Source organism: Bubalus bubalis, chromosome 20 (genome assembly GCF_019923935.1).
Source record: "Bubalus bubalis isolate 160015118507 breed Murrah chromosome 20, NDDB_SH_1, whole genome shotgun sequence".
NCBI lineage: Eukaryota > Metazoa > Chordata > Mammalia > Artiodactyla > Bovidae > Bubalus > Bubalus bubalis.
Window position 1 is genome coordinate 53213891 of NC_059176.1, and position 27112 is coordinate 53241002.

At 41.4% G+C, this 27112-nt stretch overlaps 1 protein-coding gene and 1 non-coding gene across 3 annotated transcripts in view; one reads left to right on the forward strand and one right to left on the reverse strand.

Annotated features, from left to right (window-relative positions):
• Positions 1-27112, reverse strand: part of AGBL1 (AGBL carboxypeptidase 1) — a 935290-nt gene that overhangs the window by 696767 nt on the left and 211411 nt on the right. For both annotated transcript variants that reach the window (XM_006072797.4, XM_045163819.1), the window contains one exon: positions 17444-17597. In XM_006072797.4, the coding sequence (XP_006072859.4) occupies positions 17444-17597 (154 nt within the window). The remainder of the gene's footprint in view (positions 1-17443; positions 17598-27112) is intronic.
• Positions 3991-4097, forward strand: LOC112581056. The gene has a single exon (XR_003105496.2). It is a non-coding gene; the product is annotated as a U6 spliceosomal RNA (small nuclear RNA).

Genomic DNA, 27112 nt, shown 5'->3' on the forward strand with positions numbered 1-27112 from the left:
AAGATTGGATGCCATGATCTTGGTTTATTTAATAGTGAGTTTTAACCAGATTTTTCACTCTCCTCTTTCAGCCTCATCAACAGCCTCTTTATTTGTATACATATTCTGTATGTAAAGGGCTTCCCTGGTGGCTCAGACGGTAAAGTGTCTGCCTACAATGTGGGAGACCCGGGTTCAATCCCTGGGTCGGGAAGATCCTCTGGAGAAGGAAATGGCACCCCACTCCAGTACTCTTGCCTGGAAAATCCCATGGATGGAGGAGCCTGGTAGGCTACAGTCTATGGGGTTGCAAAGAGTCAGACATGACTGAGCAACTTTCCAGTCCATCTGTATGTAATAGCAAACAAAACAAAATTGTAAATATTTCAATTAGCCATCAACAGTAAAATGGATGAATAGACCTAAATTGATACCTGGGAGTATTATACAGTAGTGAAAATGAATGGCTCAGATGCAATTCCAACATGTTCTATGGTTCAGTCTCAAATGTTATTAACAAAATAAGCCCATTATAGCACAAGATTTACATACACAGTATGTTTCCATTTACCTAAAGCCCCAAATAGCAAGCTTGACAGTAGGTTGTTTAGAGATATATAAATGTGATTTTCATGAGTAAAGAAGAGCAAGAGACCACTTAACACACAAATCCAGGATGATAGTTACTCAAATGAAGAAACTGTGGGGTCATAGGAACAAGGGGCTTCCCTGGTGTCACAGTAGTAAAGAATTCACCTGCCAATGAAGGAGAAGCAAATTCAGTCCCTGGGTCAAGAAGATCCCCTGGAGAAGGGAATGGCACCTCACTCCAGTGTTTCCGGCCTAGAAAATCACATGGACAGAGGAGCCTGGTGGGCTGTAGTCCATGGGTCGCAAAGAGTCAGACATGGCTGAGCACACACATAGGCACAAGGATTACAGGGGTTAAAATATGGAGTACTGCTCCATTTCTTAAAATGGGAAGTATATCCCTGGGTGTCCATTTTTTTGTTCTTAACCTAGACCTCTGCTGCTGCTGCTGCTGTCGCTTCAGTCGTGTCCGACTCTGTGCGACCCCATAGACGGCAGCCCACCAGGCTCCCCCGTCCCTGGGATTCTCCAGGCAAGAACACTGGAGTGGGCTGCCATTTCCTTCTCCAATGCGTGAAAGTGAAAACTGAAAGGGAAGTCGCTCAGTCGTGTCCGACCCTCAGCAACCCCATGGACTGCAGCCCACCAGGCTCCTCTCTCCATGGGACTCTCCAGGCAAGAGTACTGGAGTGGGGTGCCATTGCCTTCTCCATCCTAGACCTTTATGTTACATGAATTCTTTTATAAGTGTTGCATTTAAAATAAAGCAATTTTTGTTATTATAAAAGACCCAGTTTTCAATTTCTGGCTTCATACTTAATAGCTATGCAACCATGCACCAGTCACTTTTAACTCACTGGGCCTTACTTCTATCATCTTTAAAAATCATATTTTTTCCCTAACACATTACTTTCATAAGTATAAAGGAAAAAATTATTATACTGGACTCTATGAAAACTAAGCAAAAATGTTAACAAATTTAAAAAGAAGTGACAGACTAGGAGAAAACATCAACCATTTGTTGCCCTATCTTAAAACAATGATCAATACTTAATAAATATTTGCTAAATAAATCAATGTTTAACAAAGAAGAATATTTCTAATATACAAAGAGCTCCTATTACATCATTTAGGAAAAGACAAAGCATCTAATAAAACAATAGACAGATGACTCTTAAAATTGAGTAACTTAAAAGGAAGATACATAAATAACATTTAAAAATATGTATCACTTGACTAATGCACAAAGAGATTCAAATGGAAATAACACTGAAATGGTATTTTGAGAGAAGGGGATTAATTTTTTTAACTAACAGGAAAATGTAGAAGACTGGTAAATCCATTGTTGGTTGGGCCCTAGAGGAAAATATTCTCCTACATTTTTGTGGGAATATAATTGGTAATACAGAATTTAGTGAGGTTGTCAATCTTGGAATTCATGGGAAAGAGATTTGGACTTTCACAGGACAGAATTGTCAGGAAGGCTAATTTAAGTTCATTAAGTCTAAATTTCAGGAATCAGTATGCATGAGTTCATGTGTTTATGTGTGAGTGTATATGTATGTATGTGTGTGTGTGTGCACTGAATAAAAACATGAACCTGTTAAAAGCAATTGCTTAGGGAAGAATAAGATGAAAAATATGTGGTTAATTTAATATTTTATACTAGTTTATCAATTTTTGATTAAGGATGACATGTTAACATTTTAAATTTTAATTTAAATTTTAAATATGAAATACAAATATAGCAGGAAATACAAAAATCAATAGGACAGACACTCATGTGCCTGCCCATCCAGATTTAAAAGCTCACACTTTCTGTCATATCTTCCTTAAAATTCTTTTCCTTTAAGAAATTCAAACTCCCCAATAAATATTCATTTTTTTCCTCTTTATGCTCCACCATCTTCAGATGGAATCACTATTTTGAATCTGGTATTATTTTTTTTTCAGCATGGTTTTATACTTTTTCTATATATATATAAATATCCATAAATAATAAACTACATTGTCCTTTTCTATTAAAATAAGGGATTTTAATAACAAATTTATGTTCATGTTGCACATGTGTGCTCGGTCATCCAACTCCTTTCAACCGCATGGACTGTAACCCGTCAGGCTCGTCTGTCCATAGAATTTTCCAGATAAGAATATTAAAGTGGGTTGCCATTTCCTACTCCAGGGGATCTTCCTGACCTGGGGATCGAACCCAGGTTTCTTGCATCTCCTGCATTGGCAGTGGATTCTTTACCCACTAGCACCACCTGGGAAGCCAGTTATGTTATGAGACATCCATGAAATATATGAATCAGAGTGTCTGGTTAGTGCAGCCTGGTAAACTGAGTTTGATTATTTGGGGAACTGGAAGGTTGGTCATGACCCACCCTTGAGAACATGTGCTGGTAGGCAGGGAAGCCTTAGGATTTGAGGCTGGAAGACAAGCAAGGAGTATGAGTTTTCAGGTCTTAGGTGAGAGACTCTGAGAAAGAAAAACATCTGAATAATGGAGACATGGGTTGCCAGCTTGTCCCTGTCCAGTGTATGAAGAAGGAGCTTCTTTCAGAGGAAACTTAAGGCACTTTGGTGCCAAGCAGCATTGTTTTGGGGAGTTTTAGAGAGTGCCAATTCCCCCCAACTTTACACGGAATTAAGCACCTCTCTGAAAACCCAGCAATGGCAGTAGCAAGAATCCTTTCAGTAGCTTTGAGGACAGCTGACAACTAACAAAACAAGCCCAAGCATCAGGGAAGAATGGAGTGGCCCATAAGGGCGACTATATCCAACAGCTACTTTATGAGTACAGTTGAGGCTACCTGAGAGTAACCCATGAAATACCCAAGGAAAAAGTTAACTTTTCAAGAGGTGGCCCTGCATTGTGGGTGGAAGGAAAAATAGATGCAAAAATTTCATGTATTTGTTCAAAAAATATTGAGTGTGCACCAGCTTTCTGCAGGAACTGTTAGACCCTAGAGATACAACAGTGAAAAAATACAGCACGTAATCTGTGTCCGTATGGAGTTCAGTCATAGGGGCTGTGAGGAAGATAGAACAAGGTCATGTAATAATGAGATTCTGAGCGAAAGAACATTACATATGGTGACCCGGGAAGGTTTCCTCAACCTGAGCAAGGATAATATAAGACACAGAGGAGATCAATCTTGCCAAGCTACAGAGGTAAAGTTTTCCACTCAGAGGGAACAGCAAATCCAGAGGCCTGGGGAAGATAATTTAGTTGCTGTGTTCAAGGAATAGAAAGAAGGTGAGTGTGGTTGAAGGGTATGGAGTGTTTAAGGGGTAAGATACAGGTGACAAGGGTTTTGCGGAGGCAGAAAGATTTAGATTTTACTAAAATTACAAGGGCTATTCTATTCTAACATGGAATTTCATGGTATCAATGGCAAAAAATAAAAATAAATTGTTGTGCTCACTTCAGCAGCACATACACTAAAATTGAAACAGTACAGAGAAGATTAGCATGGCCCCTGTGCAAGGATGACATGCAAATTCGTAAAGCGTTCCTTATTTTTGAATGGAGAGAGTAGCATGGAAATATATACACTACCCATATGTCAAATAGACAGCCAATGGGAATTTGTTGTATAACTCAGGGAAGTCAAACCAGGTCTCTGGGACAACCTAGGGGGTTGAGATGGGGTGGGAGATGGGAGGGAGGTTCAGGAGGGAGGGGACATAGGTATATCTATGGCTGATGCCTACTGGCATATGGCAGAAGCCAACCCCTGAGTTGTTCACAGCCAACAATATTATAAAGCAATGATCCTTCAATTAAGAATAAGTTTTAAAAAAAGTTTACAGAAAAATACAAAATAAATAAATTATTAATTAAAGGACTTGTAGTACAGATTTTTTTTTTAATTACAAGGGTTATTAATGTTAATGGCACTACACAGGTACTAGGCACGTTGGAGAAGCCTAGAATGTATTACCTGCTGTATAAACAAGTATTTTTACATGCAGAGAATTGCACCTCAATGGTAAAGGATTTTCTCTCATGACTGAAGAGCTGAAAGGTCCTAGAATATGGAATTAGGGTTATGGAGCTAGAGCATTTGGGGGTAAATTTGAGCTCCAGCTCTTACTAACCACATGACTTTTTAGGGCCTCAATTTTATCAGCTAAAAATGGAAACCACAAATGTAATTTTTTTTTCTTTACCTCACAGAGCTATTGTGAGGAACAGTTAATCATATATAAACATTCTGTAAACAGTTAATTACCTTGAAAAGATATAAATTGTTAAATCCTATGAACATATTTACAGGATATAACAGTTTTGGCATGGATTCTGATGAAATATAGACTTCCCTGGTGGCTTAGATGGTAAAGCGTCTGTCTACAATGCAAGAGACCTGGGTTCAATCCCTGGGTCGGGAAGAATCCCTAGAGAAGGAAATGGCAACTGACTCCAGTATTCTTGCCTAGAAAATCCCACAGATGGAGGAGCCTGGTGTCCATGGGGTTGCAAAGAGTCGGACACGACTGAGCAACTTCACTTTCAACTTCACTTTCACTTTCTGATGAAATATATTACATGCTTCTGCTTCAGTAACCACATAGAGTCAACTTATAGTATCCTTGCTAATTTAGAAAATTATTCAGGTAACGCAAACTTTGTTTTATTTCCCTCTTAAATAGATTATATCTTATAGTATATTGGCTTTATAATCATGTTTAACCTGAGTTATATAATTTGCAGGCCTCTGGAAATGAATATTTCCAAAACTGAACTCAATATCCATTCTCAACAGTCTTACTCTCTCAAATATTCTTCTATTGGTATTAAACTGTGCACCCATCACCCAAAGGAGAAATAGTTCAACTCCTTCTTCTTTATCCCTATTTTCTGTTAATCACCAAGACCTCTCACTCCTAACTTGAACATATCTCCTAAATTCAGACCCTCCCCTCCCATTTCCATAGACTTATCTTCCCTGGGAGGCAATGGCACCCCACTCCAGTACTCCTGCCTGGAAAATCCCATGGACAGAGGAGCTTGGTAGGCTGCAGTCCATGGGGTAATAAGAGTCAGGCACAACTGAACAACTTCACTTTCACTTTTCGCTTTCATGCATTGGAGAAGGAAATGGCAACCCACTCCAGTGTTCTTGCCTGGAGAATCCCAGAGACGGGGAAGTCTGGTGGACTGCTGTCTATGGGGTCGCACAGAGTCGGACACGACTGAAGTGACTTAGCAGCAGCAGCAGCATCTTCCCTGGGAATCTCATCAACCAGGTAGAAGACTAACAGTTGTTCTTTTTTCTTAAATACTGTGTACCATGCTCTAAGTCCTTTTACAAGCTTCAGATTGCCCTGTGAAGAAGGTACTGTTGTCACCTGCAATTTATAAATGGAGAAACCTCGACATGAAGTGTTGAAACATATTTTCCAAGCTCGTGAAGCTAATAAATGGCAGAGTCAAGACCAGGACCCCAGTGAGTCTGCATCTGGGTCCAAATGCTTATGAACTTCTCCGTGCTGGGTGTCATGTCACCACGTTCGCACTCCAGACTTCCCCTGCATTGTGTGTGCTCAGCTGGGTCTGACTCTTTGCGACCCAGGGACTGCAGCCCTCCAGGGTCCTCTGTCCATGGAATTTTCCAGGCAAGAATACTGGAGTACATTGCCATTTCCTCCTCCATCCCCTACATTACTGCCACAAGATCTTCCTCCAAAACAAATCTGATCTTGTCATTTCTCTGCTTTTAACAGCGTCCTATTAGTTCATCATTGCCTTCAGGAGAAACTAATATGAAAAATAAGGTATATTTTTAAACTCAGCCCAATTTATCTTTCTCACCTTATTTTCTGATCCCATACTCAATCCACCATCCTGTAGTTCTGGCACCCTGAGATGTTCACAGTGATTATTTCCAGAACTCCGTGTCTCTACAAAAGCTATTTTCCTGCTTGGGAAGACACACCTCCATGTCACTGCATGCCATAGTCTGAGTTCAAGACACAGATCCAATGGCACTGATACTGAATCTCAGTTTTATCATTATAGAAAATAGGAACTATAATGACAAAATGATATATTATGTAAAAACTCTGTAAGAGTAAACTACATGATTGGGTATAATAAGCAAAACTATTCAACTGTAAGATTTTGTAGTTTTTCCCACTGCCTCCAACCAGCCTTGGAAGTAGAAAGAATTCTTCATCTTCCTTTTCTTAGAGTGACTGGGCCAAAATGGGAAGTAGAAAGGAGATACTTAACTGATCTAAATGTCATAGTTTTAAAGGTTTGTATTGAAAAACGGTGGGATTATTGTGAACCTCTATTTGTATGTGTAGATTGGTAACATCAAGGAAGATGAAAAAAGATGAATTTACAATGGTTTGCATGCATTTTATATATTCCCCTTTTCATGTCTTCTCAAGAAAAATTTAAACAGTTCTTTAAATAGTTTTGGGATTGTCCACTGAGATTTCTTTAAAAGCAATGGTGTGTCAATAAAGGATCGTCACGCACATGGGATTTACAAAGCTGTCCCTCCTGGGTACCAGTCCCCCTTTGATTCCACCAAGAAGAAAAAGGCTCTCTCTACAGTGCTTCCACTGAACTTTGTTCTTGTATAACTTCTGTATCATAATGACTTGTTTGCGTAAGTCACACACATATACAAAACACAATGCTTATCAAGAGTGTCTCAAAGACTAGAATCATGTGCTATTCATCTCTATCTTCCTAATATCTACCATGGTTCCTAGCCCTGGTTGCCTGAAAAGATGTATACTATAAGACAAGAAAAGGTTACAATTCAGTATTTCTAACTTGTTTTTATTAAAAACTTCCATACAGAGAAGTTTTTCGTACTCTTGTAGCTCATTTTTTAGTCCTAATACTTGTCAACAGCAATGCATTACCCAAAAAAAAAAAAAAAAAAAAAAAAAGGAGAGAGAGAAAAGCACTTAATTTAATCAGGAGACAAGAGGTCCGAAGTTTCAAACCCCATCTGCCATCAACCAGCTGGGAGACGAACACAGGTCAGTTCGTGCATCTGACCTCCAATCCCTCACTAGCAATGGAGGAATCTGGACTCCACGGTCTACAGATGCTGAAGTTCTAAAATTCAGTGATCCCTTAGCAGTACTCAGCCCCACGTGCCTCCAGGAGGGGTGGGGGACCAAACCAAAACAGAAATTTCCAAGAGGGAGAGGTTCCCACTCCAGGTTTCTGTTTTCCTTGGACCGTTACTGTCACTTCACACTCTCATTGGAAAGTTCTGTTCTTCATACCTGATCAGGTATCTCAGGAAGAGACAAAGGCCAGAGAGGGTGGAAAATGATTTGCAAAGAAGCCAAAAGGGGAATTCTGTAACTGTGTATTTTTCCACTCCGTTCTAATTTAAAACCACTTACAAGTGACAACTCCCAACCCGAGGCAGGTGCTGTGTGGTAGCTCATTACACCCTGGGGACCCCGTGTAAATCTTTTTTTTCCTGAGAACAGCTATTGTCTTCCAAGAAAAAGCTTTTAGCATAATAGCAGGCTGAATAGAACATTGCTCTTGTACGAATATTTTTAAGAGAAAGAACAAGAGAAAGGTATTCTTTAACAGCAGCAAACACAGTCTCTTGTTCCCTACCTCAGGCCCCCTGGAAAGAACAGTGTGTGAGTCATCAGAGGCTATGGCAGACCTGTGAGATTACCTCACCTCCAGACACAGAAGGGTAGACTCTGCTCTTTCAGGTTATAATAAATGCCAGGTAGAGGTGTCTCCAAGGGCAGAAATAGCAGATCTGCCCCCTTCCATTCACCTCTGTTTCTCATCTTCTCACCAGTCTGTGAGTCAGGCAGTCACTGTTCACTTGGAGAAGGACAGCTTCTAACAAGAGAATGTCATTCTGCCTTGGAAAATTCTCACAGACTTGTTCCCCCCTAAGGTTCTTCTCAAGGATAGTCAAGCCAATGTGGCTCAGGCACATGGATGGAGAGATGTCCAAAGGGGAAAAGAATCAGCAAGAAAGTTCCTGAGAAAAACATGAAGCTTCCATCACAGAGATGTGACCCCAAACTAAAAAGGAACTCAACTTTCCCTGGACTGAAATGGTCATTGAAAACGTGAGGGACTTCCCTGGCAGTCCAGTGGTTAAGACTCCGAGTTACCACTGCAGAGGGGGAGCAGGTTCAGTCCCTGATGAGGGAACCAAGATCCCACACACCTCACAGCCAAAAAAGCAAAACATAAATCAGAAGCAATGTCGTAACAGATTCAGTAAAGATTTTTTAAAATGGTCCACACATGTATAATATCATGTATGAAACGAGTCGCCAGTCCAGGTTCGATGCACGATACTGGATGCTTGGGGCTGGTGCACTGGGATGACCCAGAGGGAGGGTACGGGGAGGGAGGAGGGAGGAGGGAGGAGGGTTCAGGATGGGGAGCACAAGTATACCTGTGGCGGATTCATTCGATGTTTGGCAAAACTAATACAATATTGTAAAGTTTAAAAATAAAATAAAATTTAAAAAAAAAAGAAAAAGAAAAAAAAATAATGTGAGGGGATGGGGGAAATGTGGAGAAAATAGAAAAGCTAACAGAATGACGATGGTCTTCAATAAGCAGTGTGTTTGGATTGTGTGCATTTCTGGGAAATTTCTCAGTGAGGGCAGACCCTAAAGAGTGGGATATTCTGGAACTGTGGGGTAGAGACCTGGGGTCTCCTCTCTGAGAAACCTCTTAACATGGGGCTTCAGGCGGGCTGTATACCCTTAGTGAGGCTTAACTTGGCCATCTGCAAAAGGGAGATAATGACAGCCCTTCCGCAAGAGTAGGAAGCCAGGCAGAGGAGTGGCTGAGCCCTCGAAAAGGCAGACCAACTGCCCTTCCTGGTTTTTCATCCACTTTCAATGGGGTTTGAGGAAACAATACTCCCCTCCCCCGAGACTTTTTTTTTTAACCTTCTGAATTGTTCTCTAGTTTTCTTAAATGCAGTATCTTCTCTCAGTTCCAATCCAAAAAGCATACATATGGACAAACACAAACACACACTGCTCCTGAAGAGAACAGTCAAGTCCCCTACATATGAACTCAAGTGGCAAACTTTGAAAAGATGCGAGCATGGGTTCACATGTCCAATCACATAAGTTAGTCCAGGTGTCTGGCATATGTTGTCACCTGCGTGCCTCCTCTACAAGTGCTGTGTTTTGTGAACTTTACTATGCCGTATTGTATAGAGAGCAGTACCGCAGTGCTGTGCCAAGTCCCTGCAGTCGTGTCTGACTCTTTGCGACCCTGTGGACCTCCGCATGCCAGGCTCCTCTGCCCATGCGATTCTCCAGGCAAGAATCCTGGAGGCGGTTGTCATGCTCTCCTCCAGGGATCTGGCAACCCAAGTCTAGAACCCATGTCTCTTTCGTCTCCTCATTGGCAGGCAGGTTCTTCCCCACTAGTGCCACCGGGGAGGCTCCTGGAGGAGAGTCGTACAGCATCTTTATCTCAAGCCCAGGATGTCTGGAAGCAAAAAGTAATGCTTATGTAGCTGGTACCCCTGTACTTTTCAAGCTTCTGTACTGTAAGATTAAAAATGTTAATTTTTTATGTTTGTTTTTTATGTTTGTATTTTATGTATTATTTGTACAGTATTTTTAATGTATTATAGTGCAGTACTATCTGGGCTGGTGGCTCAGACTGTAAAGAATCTGCCTGCAATGCAGGAGATCTGAGTTTGAGAAGATCCCTGGAGAAGAGAATGGCTATTCACTCCAGTATTTTTGGACTTTCCTGGTGGTTCAGATGGTAAAGAATTTGCCTGCCAATGCAGGAGATGCAGGAGATCTGGATTCAATCCTTGGGTCAGGAAGATCCCCTGAAGTAGGAAATGGCAACCCATTCCAGTATTCTTGCCTGGGGAATCCCATGGACAGAGGAGCCTGGTGGCTATAGTCCATGGGGGTCACAAAGAGCAACTGAAGTAAGCCAGAAATAAAAACACCAATACAGTATACTAACGCATATATATGGAATTTAGAAAGATGGTAACAATAACCCTGTGTACGAGACAGCAAAAGAGACACTGATGTATAGAACAGTCTTATGGACTCTGTGGGAGAGGGAGAGGGTGGGAAGATTTGGGAGAATGGCATTGAAACATGTAAAATATCATGTATGAAACGAGTTGCCAGTCCAGGTTCGACGCATGATACTGGATGCTTGGGGCTGGTGCACTGGGACGACCCAGAGGGATGGTATGGGGAGGGAGGAGGGAGGAGGCTTCAGGATGGGGAACACATGTATACCTGTGGCGGATTCATTTTGATATTTGGCAAAACTAATACAATTATGTAAAGTTTAAAAATAAAATAAAATTTAAAAAATAAAAAATAAAAAAATAAAAAAAAAAAACAAAGAGCAACTGAGCGACCAACACTTTCATTTTCACGGTACTATACAGATGACTGTGTTAGTTGGGTACCTAGGCTAACTTTGTTGGACTTACGAACACGCTCTTAGAATGGAACTCATTCATATGTAGGGGACTTACCATACACAAACTAAAGAAAATATGATTTCTCAACTCTTGGAATATCTGCTAACACACAACGTGTAGAAGGATTTAACTAGGCTAAGTGTAATTATGCCAGAAAATCACTAACCAACGGAGCGTAGTCTCAGAAAGCACCCAAATCCATGTCTGGGATAGATCTTGTCTACCAAACCTACCTCCAGACCAGCTCATCCAATGCCTTCTATTTCAACCTGTCAGAGCCTTTATCCCACCCTCTTAGACTCTGTTCACTCTTCACTGGCTCTCTGCTCTACACGTCCCAAACATCCAGGGTTCGTTTGACCTCTGGAATCCTACCAGTTAAGAAGACCCAGACTGCCTAATTCCTCTACAGCTTATCCACTGAGAGTCTCTGATGCTAGAATGAGTCATTTATCCTTTTTGTAACAGCTCCCTTTTATTCTCCATTTCTTTTCAAGTCAGTCTCTTCCACACAGCCTCAACGAGAATTTCTTGGAGAACTTCCCTGTTCACTGTCACACTGAAAGGGTGGACAGTGACTCTGCTCTTGGGGACCTGCCAGCATTTTGATTCTGAGGCTTAGACCTCCAGGTCTAAAATGAGCCTTCTGTCTTGGGACCATTGTGAGAAGTCACTCACCCTCAATTCTCAGGAGACAGATAAAACATATACCAGGCAAACCTGGCTACTTGTTGTTCAGTCACTAAGTCGCGTCTGACTCTTTGCGACCCCACGGACTATAGCCCACCAGGTTCCTCTGTCCATAGGATTTCTCAGACAAGAATACTGGAGTGGGTTGCCATTTCCTTCTCCAGGAGATCTTCTTGACCCAGGGAATGAACTTATGTCTCCTAAATCTGGCTACTACTGAACCCATGGTGGCTCAGAGGTTAAAGCATCTGCCTGCAATGAGGGAGACCCTGGTTTGATCCCTGGGTCAGGAAGATCCTCTGGAGAAGGAAATGGCAGCCCACTTCAGTATTCTTGCCTGGAGAATCCCATGGAGGAAGGAGCCTGGTAGGCTACAGTCCACGGGGTCGCAAAGAGTCAGACACAACTGAGCTACTTCACTTCGCTTTTCACTTTCACTGAACCAAAACTATATTTATCAGGAAAGTAAGGCTAAATGTTTCCAGGAAAATATCTTTTTAAAAAATGCTTTAGAAAAATAAATCAAAGCAAATGAATCCTTCCAGGAAAGACTCTCTGGAGCCCAGAGTCAAGAAAGAATTAAAAGTAACCAATAAATTGTTCTCAACAAGCCCCTGGTCTAGGACTTTAGGTAAGACTATCAGGGAACCAGTCTCCAGTGGGGGGAAGTGTTTTCTCCCTGGGCCCCCATGCTCTCGTTTCTTGAACTTCTAAAATAAGACTGAAGTGATAATCCTGCTCAGTGGAAAGAAAGTCTTTTAGTACCCAGAACCTCCTTATGAGGGATGAGAGGCAGCCGCTCAATCTGAAACCAGTCACATCACATTTAAATACAAGTGCAGACTGAAGCTGGTGACCCAGGCAGGGAGGAAGCAGATAAGACAACTGAAGCCTGCAGGCAGGAAGAGTCCAGAGCTACTGGCTCATTGGCTATTTTCTTGTCCTAAAACAATGCGACACACTGCAGTTCAAAGGAAGTTGCTTTATTTCTGATTTACAAGCATGGTATTGTGTTTTGGAGGGTAGGTGATGTTCATATTCTGCTCTTTACAGTAAAGACCTGTGCTCATGTATATATTGAAAGCTGCTGAACAAATTGTTTCTGCAACCCATCAGGGACTATGAATCCAGCACTGAGGCTCAGGTCATGCAATCTCAGCTCTGTGCTGGGATCTGAAGGGTCTGGAGGGTTCTGAATCTTCCTTCCTTCTTTCCTTCCTGCCACAGTGCCTGAAACATCCTCCATGAAAATGTTTACATTGGGTTAGGAGAGGAAAATAAAATTCACTGTGAGCAGGAAGAGGATAATGCATTTACCGGCGGTCAATTTAGTGTGAGTTGCTTTAACAACTAAACTAGCTTCCAATAGTGTGAGGACATAGAATAGGGGAAAGAGGAACTTCTGGATCAGAGTGGAGCCTGAATGGTGACGTTGAACACCGGTTCTGATGACTGTGTTAGCGCATTAATTGTGCATATGCACCCAGGAATCAGAAAAAGAAAATCAGAAATCAGGCACCACCATTGACTGTGATATTTAACTTCCCTGAGCCCCACTTACCTCATTTGTACACTAGCCTTTTCATTTTTCAGCTATAGGAACTTAGATTAGGCCTAGGACCAGCTGCTCAACATGAGGGTCCATTGCACAATGAAAATACAGGGACTCCCCTGCTGGTCCAGTTATTAAGAATCTGCATTCCAATGCCAGGGACGTGGGTTCGGTCCCTGCTCGGGTAACTAAAATCCCACATCCCATGGGACAACTAAGCCCACATGCCACAACCACTGAGCACGAGCACCACAACAAAATGCAACGAAGTCCCTGCAAGATGCAACTAAGACCCAACACGACCAAATAAATAAACCCAAATAAACTTAGAGAAAATGCAAAGCCCCTTTCAGAACTTTTTTCTTAGGATTTTCAAGTTGGAGACTGAAGAGCATTAAACAAAGTTTGAGGCCCTTCTAAGCATGGCATCTGTGCAAATGTCCACTTGACACACCTGTAAAGACAGCCCCCATGGGTCTTTTCTCCTCGGGACTCAGCTCAGTGATTGTCACTTCCAAGTCAATGATGCCCAAAAGAAGATGAACATCATTCATTTCTGGGTCCTCTCAACACCTGCCCATCTTGAGATGAACAACAGCTGACATGTTAGCACATGTTTAAAAGAGAAAACTCTAAAGATACATGAGACTGATGTAGGAGATAGTTGGTCACCAGGCTGAGCTGCTGCATCCAGTCTCCTGTGGACACTTTGAGACAAAATAGCAGCAGGAGCATCTGCCCTGATTGGGTGAAAGACAAAGTGACAATTTTTTTTTCATATGTCTTGCCAAGCCCCCCAGAAACCTTCACGCTGGAATCCATCTTGGTTGAGAGATGCGTGTGCCACCAGGAAGGACCCTGAGTCAGGCCAAATATGGGCCCAAGCAAGATTACTGGCTAGAGACAAACACAGAAGGCTGCCCCCATATAAGCGAACTAAGCCATTCTTATTGGGAGCAATTCATTCTGAGAATTCACCCGTGTGCTCTTCAATGCGTGCTATGTACTTGATCACTCAACTGTGTCCAGCTGTTTGTGACCCCATGAACTATCGACCACCAGGCTCCTCTGTCCATGGGATTTCCCAGGCAAGAATATTGGAGTGCTTGTATATTTTTGAAATTAATCCTTTGTCAGTTATTTCATTTGCTATTATTTTCTCCCATTCTGAAGGTTGTCTTTTCACCTTGCTTATAGTTTCCTTTGATGTACAAAAGCACATGAAAAGATGCTCAGCATCACTCATTATTAGAGAAATGCAAATCAAAACCACAATGAGATATCACCTCACATGGGTCAGAATGGCTATCATCAAAAAGTCTACAAACAATAAGAGCTATAGAGGGTGTGGAGGAAAGGGAACGCTCTTGCACTGTTGGTGGGAATGTAAATTGATATAGTCACTATAGGAGATGGTATGGAGATTCCTTAAAAATCTAGGAATAAAACAACCATATGACCCAGGAATCCTATTCCTAGGCACATACCCTGAGGAAACCAAAATTGAAAAAGACACATGGATCCCATGGTTCACTGCAGCACTATTCACAAAAGCCAGAACATGAAAGCAGCCTAGATGTCCATCAGCAGATGAGTGGATAAAGAAGTTGTGGTACCTGTACACAACGGAAGAGTACTGAGCCATAAAAAGGAATGCATTTGAATCAGTTCTGATGAGGCAGATGACTTAGAACCTATTATACAAAGTGAAGTGAGTCAGAAAGAGAAAGATAAATAAATATCATATTCTAATACACACATACAGAATCTAGAAAAAATGGTACTGAAGAATTTATTTACAGGGCAGCAATGAAGAAATAGACATAGAGAATAGACTTATGGACATGGGGAGAGGGGAGGAGAGGCTGAGATGCATGGAAAGAGTAACATGGAAACTTACATTACCATATGTAATATAGGTAGCCAATGGGAATTTGCTGTATGGCTCAGGAAACTCAAACAACCTGTATCAACCTAGAGGCTCTGTATCAACCTAGAGGGGGTGGGATGGGGAGGGAGATGAGAGGGAGTTTCAAAAGGGAGGGGGAATATATGTACACCTATGGCTGATTCACATTGAGGTTTGACAGAAAACAACAAACTTCTGTAAAACAATTATACTTCAATAAAAAAAAAATTAATAATTATAAAAAAAAAAAAGAATACCAGAGTGGTTTGCCGTTTCCTCCACCCATACTTTGATTTTGATAAACACTTTATCTGTTTCACAATATCGCTCTCTATTGAATTATTTCTTTAAAGAAGACGAGAACCAAGGTCCTGCTTCCAGCCATCCCCACCCCCCAACAATTGTATACATGTATTATTACCAACCTTAGATCCCAAGCGGAAATGAGTCTCCGTTGATTCATATGAACATGTGATAAGAAATGTTTTCTCATTTTTTTTAACTGAACTATTTGGAAGTGTAAGACTATTTAGGGGCTTTCACTCTATGTCAGTGGCACGAGTGGTGAAGAACCTGCCCGCCAATGCAGGAGATATAAGAGACACGGGTTTGACCCCTGGGTCAGGAAGATCCCCTGGAGGAGGAAACAGCAACCCACTCCAGTATTCTTGCCTGGAGAATTCCACAGACAGAAGAGCCTGGTGGGCTCTAGTCCATAGGGTCTCAAGGAGTTGGACATAATTGCAGCGACTGAGCAAGCAAGCACTGTGTTTCAAGTCCTTTCCTTAAAGGGAGAATGATCTCTGTGGTTATAATATCAACAAAAGTACCATTGTCAGTGTAAATAAAGATGCAAGAGCAGAGGCAACTCTGTGTCATAATTACACATTGGGTACCGCTCAGCTCCTATCTAGAAACTGAGCCTGCAAAATGCAGACATACATAGATCCACTTTCTTAAATAAATAATTGCTCTCTGAAGGTTGCCTGGAAGGATTACTGTCTCTAACTTCCATGAACTGCTCATCTGCAAGGGAAGAAGGTGGTAACTGTTAGAGAAACTGCTCTTAAATGCATGAACCACATCAGAGAACTTTTGGAAAATCCCTTATTATTCATTAAAGCATGTTATGGCCTTATTAATTCAGATGGGATAATCGGTTGTTGATTAGCCAGACAGTTAAGCATTCATTATCAGATGCTGATGGGGTGTGAGAAATTACATTTCCTATCCACCAAAGATTCACCTGAATGCAGTTAGCACTTCATCAGGTAAGGCTGCCTCTTTAGGGGATAAATTAGCTGGATTTTTATTCCCCAGCCTTTTCTTTCATTTCCCAAACTTTTCCATATTGCAAAGCATGCCTCATTCTGTTTGGTTTTCCTTGCCTTTGTCTGAGCTTGAAAACTATGCCAGGAGGAGCCAACTTTAAAAGCTGGTGGGTTACAAAGAAAATCACATTTGTGCTCAGGATTCTAACATGAAATGGGTGTTGTGTGTGCCTGTGTGCTTTGGTTTGGTTTTACATCTCTTGGCTAAAGCCTACTCCATACTTTTAGTTCTTCAGATCCAAACTGTATCCAGGTCATTCAGGGACTTATTGAGCCAGCTCTCCAAGACTCAGCTTCTTTTATTTCCAAACTGTGACTGACCATGAGGGTACTATAATAGCAATGAGCATGGTGAGAAAAGTCCCTGGATTAGAGGTCAGAAAATGTTGATTCATTTTCCTGTTCCAGTTCTGTTTTAGGAGAACTGACTGTCACTTTCAAACTGCTCTCAATTTCAACAAGTCATTTCATCTCTCTGACAATATGCAATTAATTTTTTTCTCCCTATGATAACAGAGCAACACTGATATTTAAGCTCCAATACTTCGGCCACCTGATGTGAAGTGCTGACTCATTGGAAAAGACCCTGATGCTGAGAAAGATTGCGGGCAGGAGGAAAGGGGATGACAGAGGATGAGATGGTTTGATGGTGTCCCAGACTCTGTGGACAAGAGTTTGAGCAGACTCCAGGGGATAGTGAAGGACAGGGAGACTTGGCATGCTGCAGTCCAAGGGGTCACAAAGAGTTGGACATGACTTAGCAACTGACCAACAAAACAAAGCAAGAAGAGTTGGGGTGTATTTCTACAAAGGTACACCAGTACCCAACCCTTTGTGGAATTTCTGACCTCAAAGGGACAGAGGGCTTCCAAGACTAAGAGGACCTTCCCGACCACCCTCAACACCAAATCTTCAAAGAAGGTATGTGATTACTCACGGAACTGCTCCAGGTGGTCAGCACTGTCAGACTCCGGCATGGCCGTGATGGTCACCAATGGACAGGAATTCCCTCCTAGCGTCTGGCAGAGAACCTCCTGTCGGAAGTAGACCTGCTTGCGGTTCACACTTTTTTCCAGAATATCAAGGTGAGTCTGGGGCATAAATGAAAGAAAAGTGTATTTGAAGATTTTTGATAATAACAATAGGTGAAAACAGCAACAACACTTATATTCTTCTAACTCCTGGTAGTTTAGAAGTATTTTTGTTAACCTAATCTGTCCGACAGACTCAGTGGTAAAGAATCTGCCTGCCAATGCAGGAGATGTAGGTTCAGTCTCTGGGTTGAGACAACCCCCTGGAGAAGGCAATGGCAACCCACTTCAGTATTCTTGCCTGGGAAATCCTATGGACAGAGGAGCCTGGCAGGCTATGGTCCATGGGGGTCACAAAAAAGTTGGAGAGGACTTAGCAACTAAAACAAACAGATCTGCCTGACACAGGGCATCAAGTCATTTAGAAGCAGGACTGTTCCTGCTCCCTGGAAGAAGTTCAGTGAGGCTGAACAGGAAACATCATTCCTGCCTGTGTCTGCACAATAGAGCATCTGATTTCAAGCTGCACTGACAGCAAAAGAGGAGGGGCATACAGCACTCTTCCCGTGACAATGACATGTAAAGAACACTGTTATCACAAAGACAGAGTACACGCAAGATGCTTGGGAACGTGAGACAGAGCTTCAGTGGTGCACATGACTAGATATAAGCAATACAAGGAGGGCTGGGAGCGTATGGAAGGAAAATAGAAAGCAACCGATCCAGGGAAAATGTTAAGTGAAGAAAACTAACTGGTAACAAATGATTTTCCCTACTGTACCCTACCTTTGGGCTTCCCTGGTGTCTCAGTGGTAAAGAATCCACCTGCCAATGCAGGAGATGTGGGTTCAATCTCTAGGCTGTGAAAATTCCCTGGAGAAAGAAATGGCAACCCAATGCAGTATTCTTGCCTGGGAAATCCCACTGACAGAAGAGCCTGGCGTGTTACAGACCATAGTGTCATGAAGAGTCAAACACAACTTCAGTTCAGTTCAGTTCAGTCCCTCAGTCGTGTCCGACTCTTTGCGACCCCATGAACTGCAGCACACCAGGCCTCCCTGTCCATCACCAACTCCCGGAGTTCACTCAGACTCACATCCATCGAGTCAGTGATGCCATCCAGCCATCTCATCCTCTGTCATCCCCTTCTTTTCCTGCCCCCAATCCCTCCCAGCAGCAGAGTCTTTTCCAATGAGTCAACTCTTCGATTGAGGTGGCCAAAGTACTGGAGTTTCAGCTTTAGCATCATTCCTTCCAAAGAAATCCCAGATTAGTGACTAACAACAACAAAGGATGTCCATGCTCCAAACTGCAGACCCTGACAATATGTTACCTTACATGGCAAAAGGGACTTTGCAGATATATTTAAGATTTAAGTCTATTTGAGATGGGGAGGTGATCCTGCATTAACCAGGTGGGGCCAAACTATTAATATATAAATCACAAATGCTTAAAAGCAGAGAACTTTCCCCAGCCACAAAGGACCAGAACCACATGCTAAGAACTCAGGCTTCCATGCTGGCTTTGAAGATGAAGGAAAGAGGTCAAAAGCTGAGGAATGTGGTGTCTTCTAAAAGCCATCAAAGGCAAGGAAATGGATTCTCCTCCACTATCCTCCAGAAGGAATACAGACCCAATACGTTGATTTTTTTGATCTCTGGTTCTTCTGGCTTTTCTAAAACCAGCTTGAACATCTGGAAGTTCACAGTTCACATATTTCTGAAACCTGGCTTGGAGAATTTTGAGCATTACTTTACTAGCGTATGAGATGAGTGCAATTGTGCGGTAGTTTGAGCATTCTTTGGCATTGCCTTTCTTTGGGATTGGAATGAAAAGTGACCTTTTCCAGTCCTGTGGTCACTGCTGAGATTTCCAAATTGGCTGGCATATTGAGTGCAGCAGTTTCACAGCATCATCTTTTAGGATTTGAAATAGCTCAACTGGAATTCCATCACCTCCACTAGCTTTGTTCATAGTGATGCTTCCTAAGGCCCACTTGCCTTCACATTCCAGGATGTCTGGCTCTAGGTGAGTGATCACACCATCATGATTATCTTGGTCGTGAAGATCTTTTTTGTACAGTTCTTCTGTGTATTCTTGCCAGCTCTTCTTAATATCCTCTGCTTCTGTTAGGTCCATACCATTTCTGTCCTTTATTGTGCCCATCTTTGCATGAAATGTTCCCTTGGTATCTCTAATTTTCTTGAAGAGATCTCTAGTCTTTCCCATTCTGTTGTTTTCCTCTGTTTCTTTGCACTGATCACTGAGGAAGGCTTTCTTATCTCTCCTTGCTATTCTTTGAAACTCTGCATTCAGATGCTTATATCTTTCCTGTTCCCCTTTGCTTTTCACATCTCTTTTTTCAAAGCTATTTATAAGGCCTCCTCAGACAGCCATTTTGCTTTTTTGCATTTCTTTTTCTTGGAGATGGTCTTGATTCCTGTCTCCTGTACAATGTCACGAACCTCCACCCATAGTTCATCAGGCACTCTGTCTATCAGATCTAGTCCCTTAAATCTATGTCTCACTTCCACTGTATAGTCATAAGGGATTTGATTTAGGTCATACCTGAATGGTCTAGTGGTTTTCCCTACTTTCTTCAATTTAAGTCTGAATTTGGCAATAAGGAGCTCATGATCTGAGCCACAGTCAGCTCCCGGTCTTGTTTTTGCTGACTGCATAGAGCTTTTCCATCTTTGGCTGCAAAGAATATAATCAATCTGATTTCAGTGTTGACCATCTGGTGATGTCCATGTGTTGAGTCTTCTCTTGTGTTGTTGGAAGAGGGTGTTTGCTATGACCAGTGCATTCTCTTGGCAAAACTCTAGCAGCCTTTGCCCTGCTTCATTCTGTACCCAAGGCCAAGTCTGCCTGTTACTGACGTGACTGACGTGAGAGCTGTAGCAGCAGCAGCACAGGTGTTTCCTGACTTCCCGCTTTTGCATTCCAGTCCCCTATGAAGAAAAGGACATCTTTTAGGGGGTGTTAGTTCTAGAAGGTCTTGTAGGTCTTCATAGAACCGTTCGACTGCAGCTTCTTCAGCGTTAGTAGTCAGGGCATAGACTTGGATTACCGTGATACTGAGTGATTTGCCTTGGAAATGAACAGAGATCATTCTGTCATTTTTGAGATTGCATCCAAGTACTGCATATCAGACTCTTTTGTTGACTATGATGGCTACTCCATTTCTTCTAAGGGATTCCTGCCCACAGTAGTAGATATAATGGTCATCTGAGTTAAATTCACCCATTCCAGGTGAATTGATCGAAATTCACTGGATCATCGAAAAAGCAAGAGAGTTCCAGAAAAACATCTATTTCTGCTTTATTGACTATGCCAAAGCCTTTGACTGTGTGGATCACAAGAAACTGTGGAAAATTCTGAAAGAGATGGGACCTGACCTGCCTCTTGAGAAATTTGTATGCAGGTCAGGAAGCAACAGTTAGAATTGGACATGGAACAACAGACTGGTTCCAAACAGGAAAAGGAGTATGTCTAAGGTGTATATTGTCATCCTGCTTATTTAACTTATATGCAGAGTACATCATGAGAAACGCTGGGCTGGAAGAAGCACAAGCTGGAATCAAGATTGCCAGGAGAAATATCATTAATCTCAGATATGCAGATGACACCACCCTTATGGCAGAAAGTGAAGAAGAACTAAAGAGCCTCTTGATGAAAGTGAAAGAGGAGAGTGAAAAAGTGGGCTTAAAGTTCAACATTCAGAAAACGAAGATCATGGCATCTGGTCCCATCACTTCATGGGAAATAGATGGGGAAATAGTGGAAACAGTGTCAGACTTCATTTTGGGGGGCTCCAAAATCACTGCAGATGGTGACTGCAGCCATGAAATTAAAAGATGCTTACTCCTTGGAAGGAAAATTATGACCAGCCTAGACAGCATATTCAAAAGCAGAGACATTACTTTGTCAACAAAGGTCTGACTAGTCAAGGCTATGGTTTTTCCTGTGGTCATGTATGGATGTGAGAATTGGACTATGAAAAAAGCTGAGTGCTAAAGAATTGATGCTTTTGAACTGTGGTGTTGGAGAAGACTCTTGAGAGTCCCTTGGACTGCAAGGAGATCCAACCAGTCCATTCTAAGGGAGATTAGTCCGGGGTGTTCTTTGGAAGGACTGATGCTAAAGCTGAAACTCCAATACTTTGGCCACTTCATGTGAAGAGTTGACTCATTGGAAAAGACTCTGATGCTGGGAGGGATTGGGGGCAGGAGGAGAAGGGGACGACAGAGGATGAGATGTCTGCATGGCATCACTGACTCGATGGACATGAGTCTGAGTGAACTCTGGGAGTTGGTGATGGACAAGGAGGCCTGACGTGCTGCAATTCACGGGGTCGCAAAGAGTCAGACATGACTGAGTGACTGATCTATCTGATCTGATAGCCAATTAGCAATGTTGTGATAGTTACAGCAAAGGCTGTGAATAGCAAAGAGACTCTGCCATACACATACATGTATCCTTTCTCCCTCAAACTCCCCTCCCATCTGGATGGCACATAACACTGATCAGAGTTTCTTGTGTGAGACAGTAGGTCCTTGTTTGTTATCCATTTTAAATACAGCAGTGTGTACATGTCCATCCCAAACGCCCTAATTATCCCTTCTCCCTGGCAACCATAAGTTTGTTCTCTAAGTCTATGAGTTTGTTTCTGTTTTCTATGTTCATTTGTATCATTTCTTTTTAGATTTCACATATAAGTGATGTCATAGGATGTTTGTCCTTCTCTGACTTCTCTCAGTATGACAGTCTCTAGGTCCATCCATGTTGCTTCTAATGTCATTACTTATTCTTTTTAATGGCTGAGTAATATTCCATTGTATATATGTATCACATATTCTTTATCTATTCCTCTGTTGATTGCCATTTAGGTTGCTTCCATGTCTTTGCTATTATAAACAATGCTGCAATGAACATTGGGATGCATGTATCTTTTCAGGTTGATTTTTGCCCAGTGATTTTTACCCATATTGAACTTCTCATCATAAGAGCTGTAAGATTTTTTTAATTGTTTAAGCTACAAAATTTGTGATAATTTGTTATGGCAGCAATACAAAACCAATACACTGGGCAGTAAGAAAAAGAATTTTCTAAACGAAGTAGAAATCCTAGCATCTGGGTAGGAATGAACTAAATTCCACTTGTACTCTATTAAATAAATCTTGGACTTACAAGGAAAAAGAAAAAGTCCCAAGGAAAGAAAAGATGACAAATGATTCTGTGGCCTTTCCTATAGCTTCAGGGATACCTGAAAATTTGACCCTGAATTGCATCCTCCTTGCAACTGGGATCCTGAATCATCTGCCTCCACACAGCCTACTACCTGGATTAATATGAATTTATTACTCTCTGTCTGCATCAACACAAGTTTACTGTCCCAGGAAACACTTGCCTGGGAAAATAGAAATTACAAATAAATTTACTTTTCATAAATTGATAATTTTTCAGGAACATCTCAACAACTCTTCAGTAGAAAATATCAACTGGGGACTTCTCTGGTGGTCCAGTGGTTAAGAATGTGCCTAGCAATGCAGGGGACACCGGTCCTCTCCCTGGTCTGGGAACTAAGATCCTACATGCTGCAGAGCAACTAAGCCTGTGGGCCATGACTAGAGAATCCATGAGCCACAACAAAAGGTGATGCATGACACAGTGAAGATCCAGCATGCTGCGACTAAGACTTGACAACCCCTCTCCTCAAGATGCTTGCCCTACAGCCTCCACCAGTCTTGAACAATTTTATCATGATCTTTACCCAATGTTAATCAAGCCCTACATTAAAATACCGGAACTTCACAAAACTTTAAAATCTTAATAAATACCTCAGGTTTGCCCTTCCTCCTTTGAGACACTATCAAGACTCTTCTCACATTCTCCCTTACCAAATATGTTCGTTTCCTATCACTTCAGTAACAAATTACTGCAAATTTACTGGTTGGAGATGACACAAATTTATTGTATTACAGTTCTGGAGGTCAAAAGCCCAAAATGGGTTTTACTGTGCAAAAATCAAGGTGTTGGCAGGACTGCACTCCTCATGGAAGTTCTAGAAAGTAACTTCCTTGCCTTTTTAGCTTCTGGAGGGCAGCTATATTCTTTGTCCCATGATGTTCTCCTCTTACATTCAAAGGAAGCAATCACAACATTCCTACCTTGGTTTCCACGGTCAAATCTCCTTCTCTGACTCAGACTCTTCTGTCTCAGTGGTTCATGGTTAAGGACCCTTGTGATTACATTGGACCCAATCTAATTGTCTGACATAATCTCCCCATCTCAAGAAGTTTAACTTAATCACATCTACAAAGTCCTTTGTGCCACATAAAGCAGCATCCTTAAAGGTTTCAGGGATTAGAAAATGAACATCTTGGGCTGGGGGCATTATTCTGTCTACCACACCAAGGTAAGCAATATCTTCGGTCTGTCTTAGAAACCGGTGGTATTTCTGAGAGCCAGCATTTGACACAATACTAAGAAAAGGAATTATAAGGACTATGGCTACCTCAGGTTCCAAAGGAGAATTCACCTAAGGCCCATATATCTGACCAAACCTTTGTGCTTCATTCTTCCGTCATTTGTCAAGTGATGGTGAATACCAGGTATTGTTGTGAAGCACCTGCAATGGGGATTGGGAGGTGGTCTCATACCCCTGAGGAGACAAGGAGGCTAGCTAGTTGTGCACACACACACACACACACTGTGCACACACTAGCTACAAAGGCCCTATGTAAATAGCCAAGGATGAAAGCTGAAGAAAACCCAGAACTGATGGCTCTTCTAAGCTGAGCTCAGCTTCATCTCTCATGACCACACACTTCCCAGGGCAAAGACTGACTCAGGCCAAGAAAACTGTGCCTGAGAGCCCAGACTTTCACAGAGGCCCTTCCACACATGCTGTGCTATTGCTTGCCTTTCTCGAGGATACGTTCATTTGGTTCCAGGTAAAGCCTAGATGCGGAGAAGGCAATGGCACCCCACTCCAGTACTGTTGCCTGGAAAATCCCATGGATGGAGGAGCCTGGTGGGCTGTAGTCCATGGGGTCGCTAAGAGTCGGACACAACTTAGCGACTTCACTTTCATTTTCCACTTTCCTGCATTGGAGAGGGAAATGGCAACCCACTCCAGTGTTCTTGCCTGGAGAATCCCATGGACGGAGAAGCCTGGTAGGCTGCAGTCCATGGGGTCACACAGAGTCGGACACGACTGAAGCCACTTAGCAGCAGCAGCAAAGCCTAGACGTATGTGTTCAATCACCAGTCTAAACCCAGCATCACTGCTCCTTGTTGAGCAGAATGAGGGTTTCATCATACAATTAAAGTTATTTTTAAAAGTGTGTGCGTGTGTGTGTGTGTGTGTGTGTAGAGATAAACCTATTCATGGATATATATAAATATATATACACATATATATATGTGAAAAGTTATTCTTGGTCACAACTCCTTCTGCAGTGCTAAATGTCAGAGGAAATGAGTACTGCTTAGTGCTTGAAAGTACAATGTAGAGCAAACCTATAACCAGCCAAGTGTTTACTCACAAATTTCTTCTCATATATGCTTAGCTATGCAAGAGCACAGAAAACATATCAACTCATCCTTATAATAACTTGAAGACAAATTTTAGCTGCCCAAATTCAAACTAAAGAGTGATATAAAAGGACAGTCCAGTTAAACAAGGTTCATTTAGATGATCATTGGAAAACACAGTTATTACATAATACAAACATAAAAAATAGTTCTTTAGGGAGAAAACATATCATCAAATGTTAATCTCATCATCTGGTTCTGAAATGAAATTAAAAAGAAATGTGTAAGTGAAATATAAAGTAAAACAAAATATTCACTTTTCAACTTACATGGACATGGTATTATTATTTAATTCTTAAAAATGGAAAGGCAGTATAGCAAGATGACTAACCATGCAGGCTCTGGGTCAAACAGCCTGGGTTCTAAATTTGGTTGTGGATCCTAGATAAATCATGTAAATTCTATACTTAACCTCTTCATGACTCAGTTTTCTCTGTTAACTGTATATAAAATAGCATTACCTATGTCATTTAGTGGTTGCTATAATTTAGTCATTTACTGTGTGTGAGAAGTGTCTGTCATACAGGAAACACTCAACTTCAGCTGTTATTATTCATGGATACATGGATATTTAATTTTTTTAAGAACTGAAAAGGAAACACTAGTAGAATTATAAACACTGTAGGGAAAAAAAAATCAAAGAAAATATGGTCACGTCATGTTGCATAAAACAGAAAGAAAGAAAGAGAGAAAGGAAGAAATGAGGGAAAGAAGGGAGGGAGGGAAGGAAAAAAGAAAAGAAGAAAGGAAGAGGGAGGGAGGAAGGGATGGACAGGGGACGAGGTGGAGAGAGAGAAAGAAAGAAAAGCAATGAGGCATGGAAAGTACAAAACCAAAATGACAGACGCAACACCAAAAATTGCTTTAAATATAAATAGGCTAAACAGCATTATTAAATGACAGAAACTTTCAGATTAGCTTTTCAAAATCCCACTGCCTATTGTACATAAAAGGAACTTTAAAAGAGAAGGGAAAAAAAGACCCATGATGTGTATGAAAAACATTCCTAAATTATCTTTTATTCTATTTGACTCAACTAAAATATTTTAAAAGAGAAATATGGAAACTAAATGGATAAGCAAACATAAATTAAAGTGGGCCTGGCAACAGTAATATATGACAAAGTCATATTCAAGAAAAGTGCATTAAATGGGATTTAAAAATCTTATTTTGATAAAGGGCATGATTCACAAAGAACATATAAGACTCATAAATCTCAAGAATCAAATAATGCAGAACTGAAATGTACAACAGCAAAACGGCAGAAGGGGAAAACACTGTACTTGGAGTGGGAGACTTTATAACAATACATCAGCCTTGAATATATCAATTGCAAAAAAAATGATAGAGCATTTGAACAATATTGTTTTTCATAGATATATGTCAAACTGTCTTTACAGATAGCATCCTTTACTTTTTTCTCAAACATTCATGGAACTGTAATAAAATTAATCATATGCAAGACTATAAAAATTTCACTAATTTTTTTTAAAAGCAGAAATTATACAAACCACATTTTCTAACAATTAGATGAAACGAGACTTAAGTAAAATTTGTTTTAAAAACAGCAAATATAAAGTGATTAAGGAATTCCCTGATGGTTCAAACAGTAAAGAATCTGCCTGCAATGCAGGAGACCCAGGTTCTATCCCTGGGTTGGGAAGCTCCCCCAGAGAAGGGAATGGCTATTACCCACTCCAGCATTCTTGCCTGGAATCCCATGGACAGAGGAGCCTGGTGGGCTACAGTTCCATAGGGTTGCAAAGAGTCGGACACAACTGAGCAACTAACTCTTTCAGGAATAAAAAATCATCTTCCTAAAGAAGAAATTCATATATTAAAAGAAAAGTCAATATTAAATCAGTGGAATTAAAGCCCTCATCGAAGAAGTGTCTACTTGCCATCCCAGGAGAAGAGCCACAGACAGGAATAAAAATGACCCCACCAGAATGTCAGCCGCCCTGCTAAAAGGA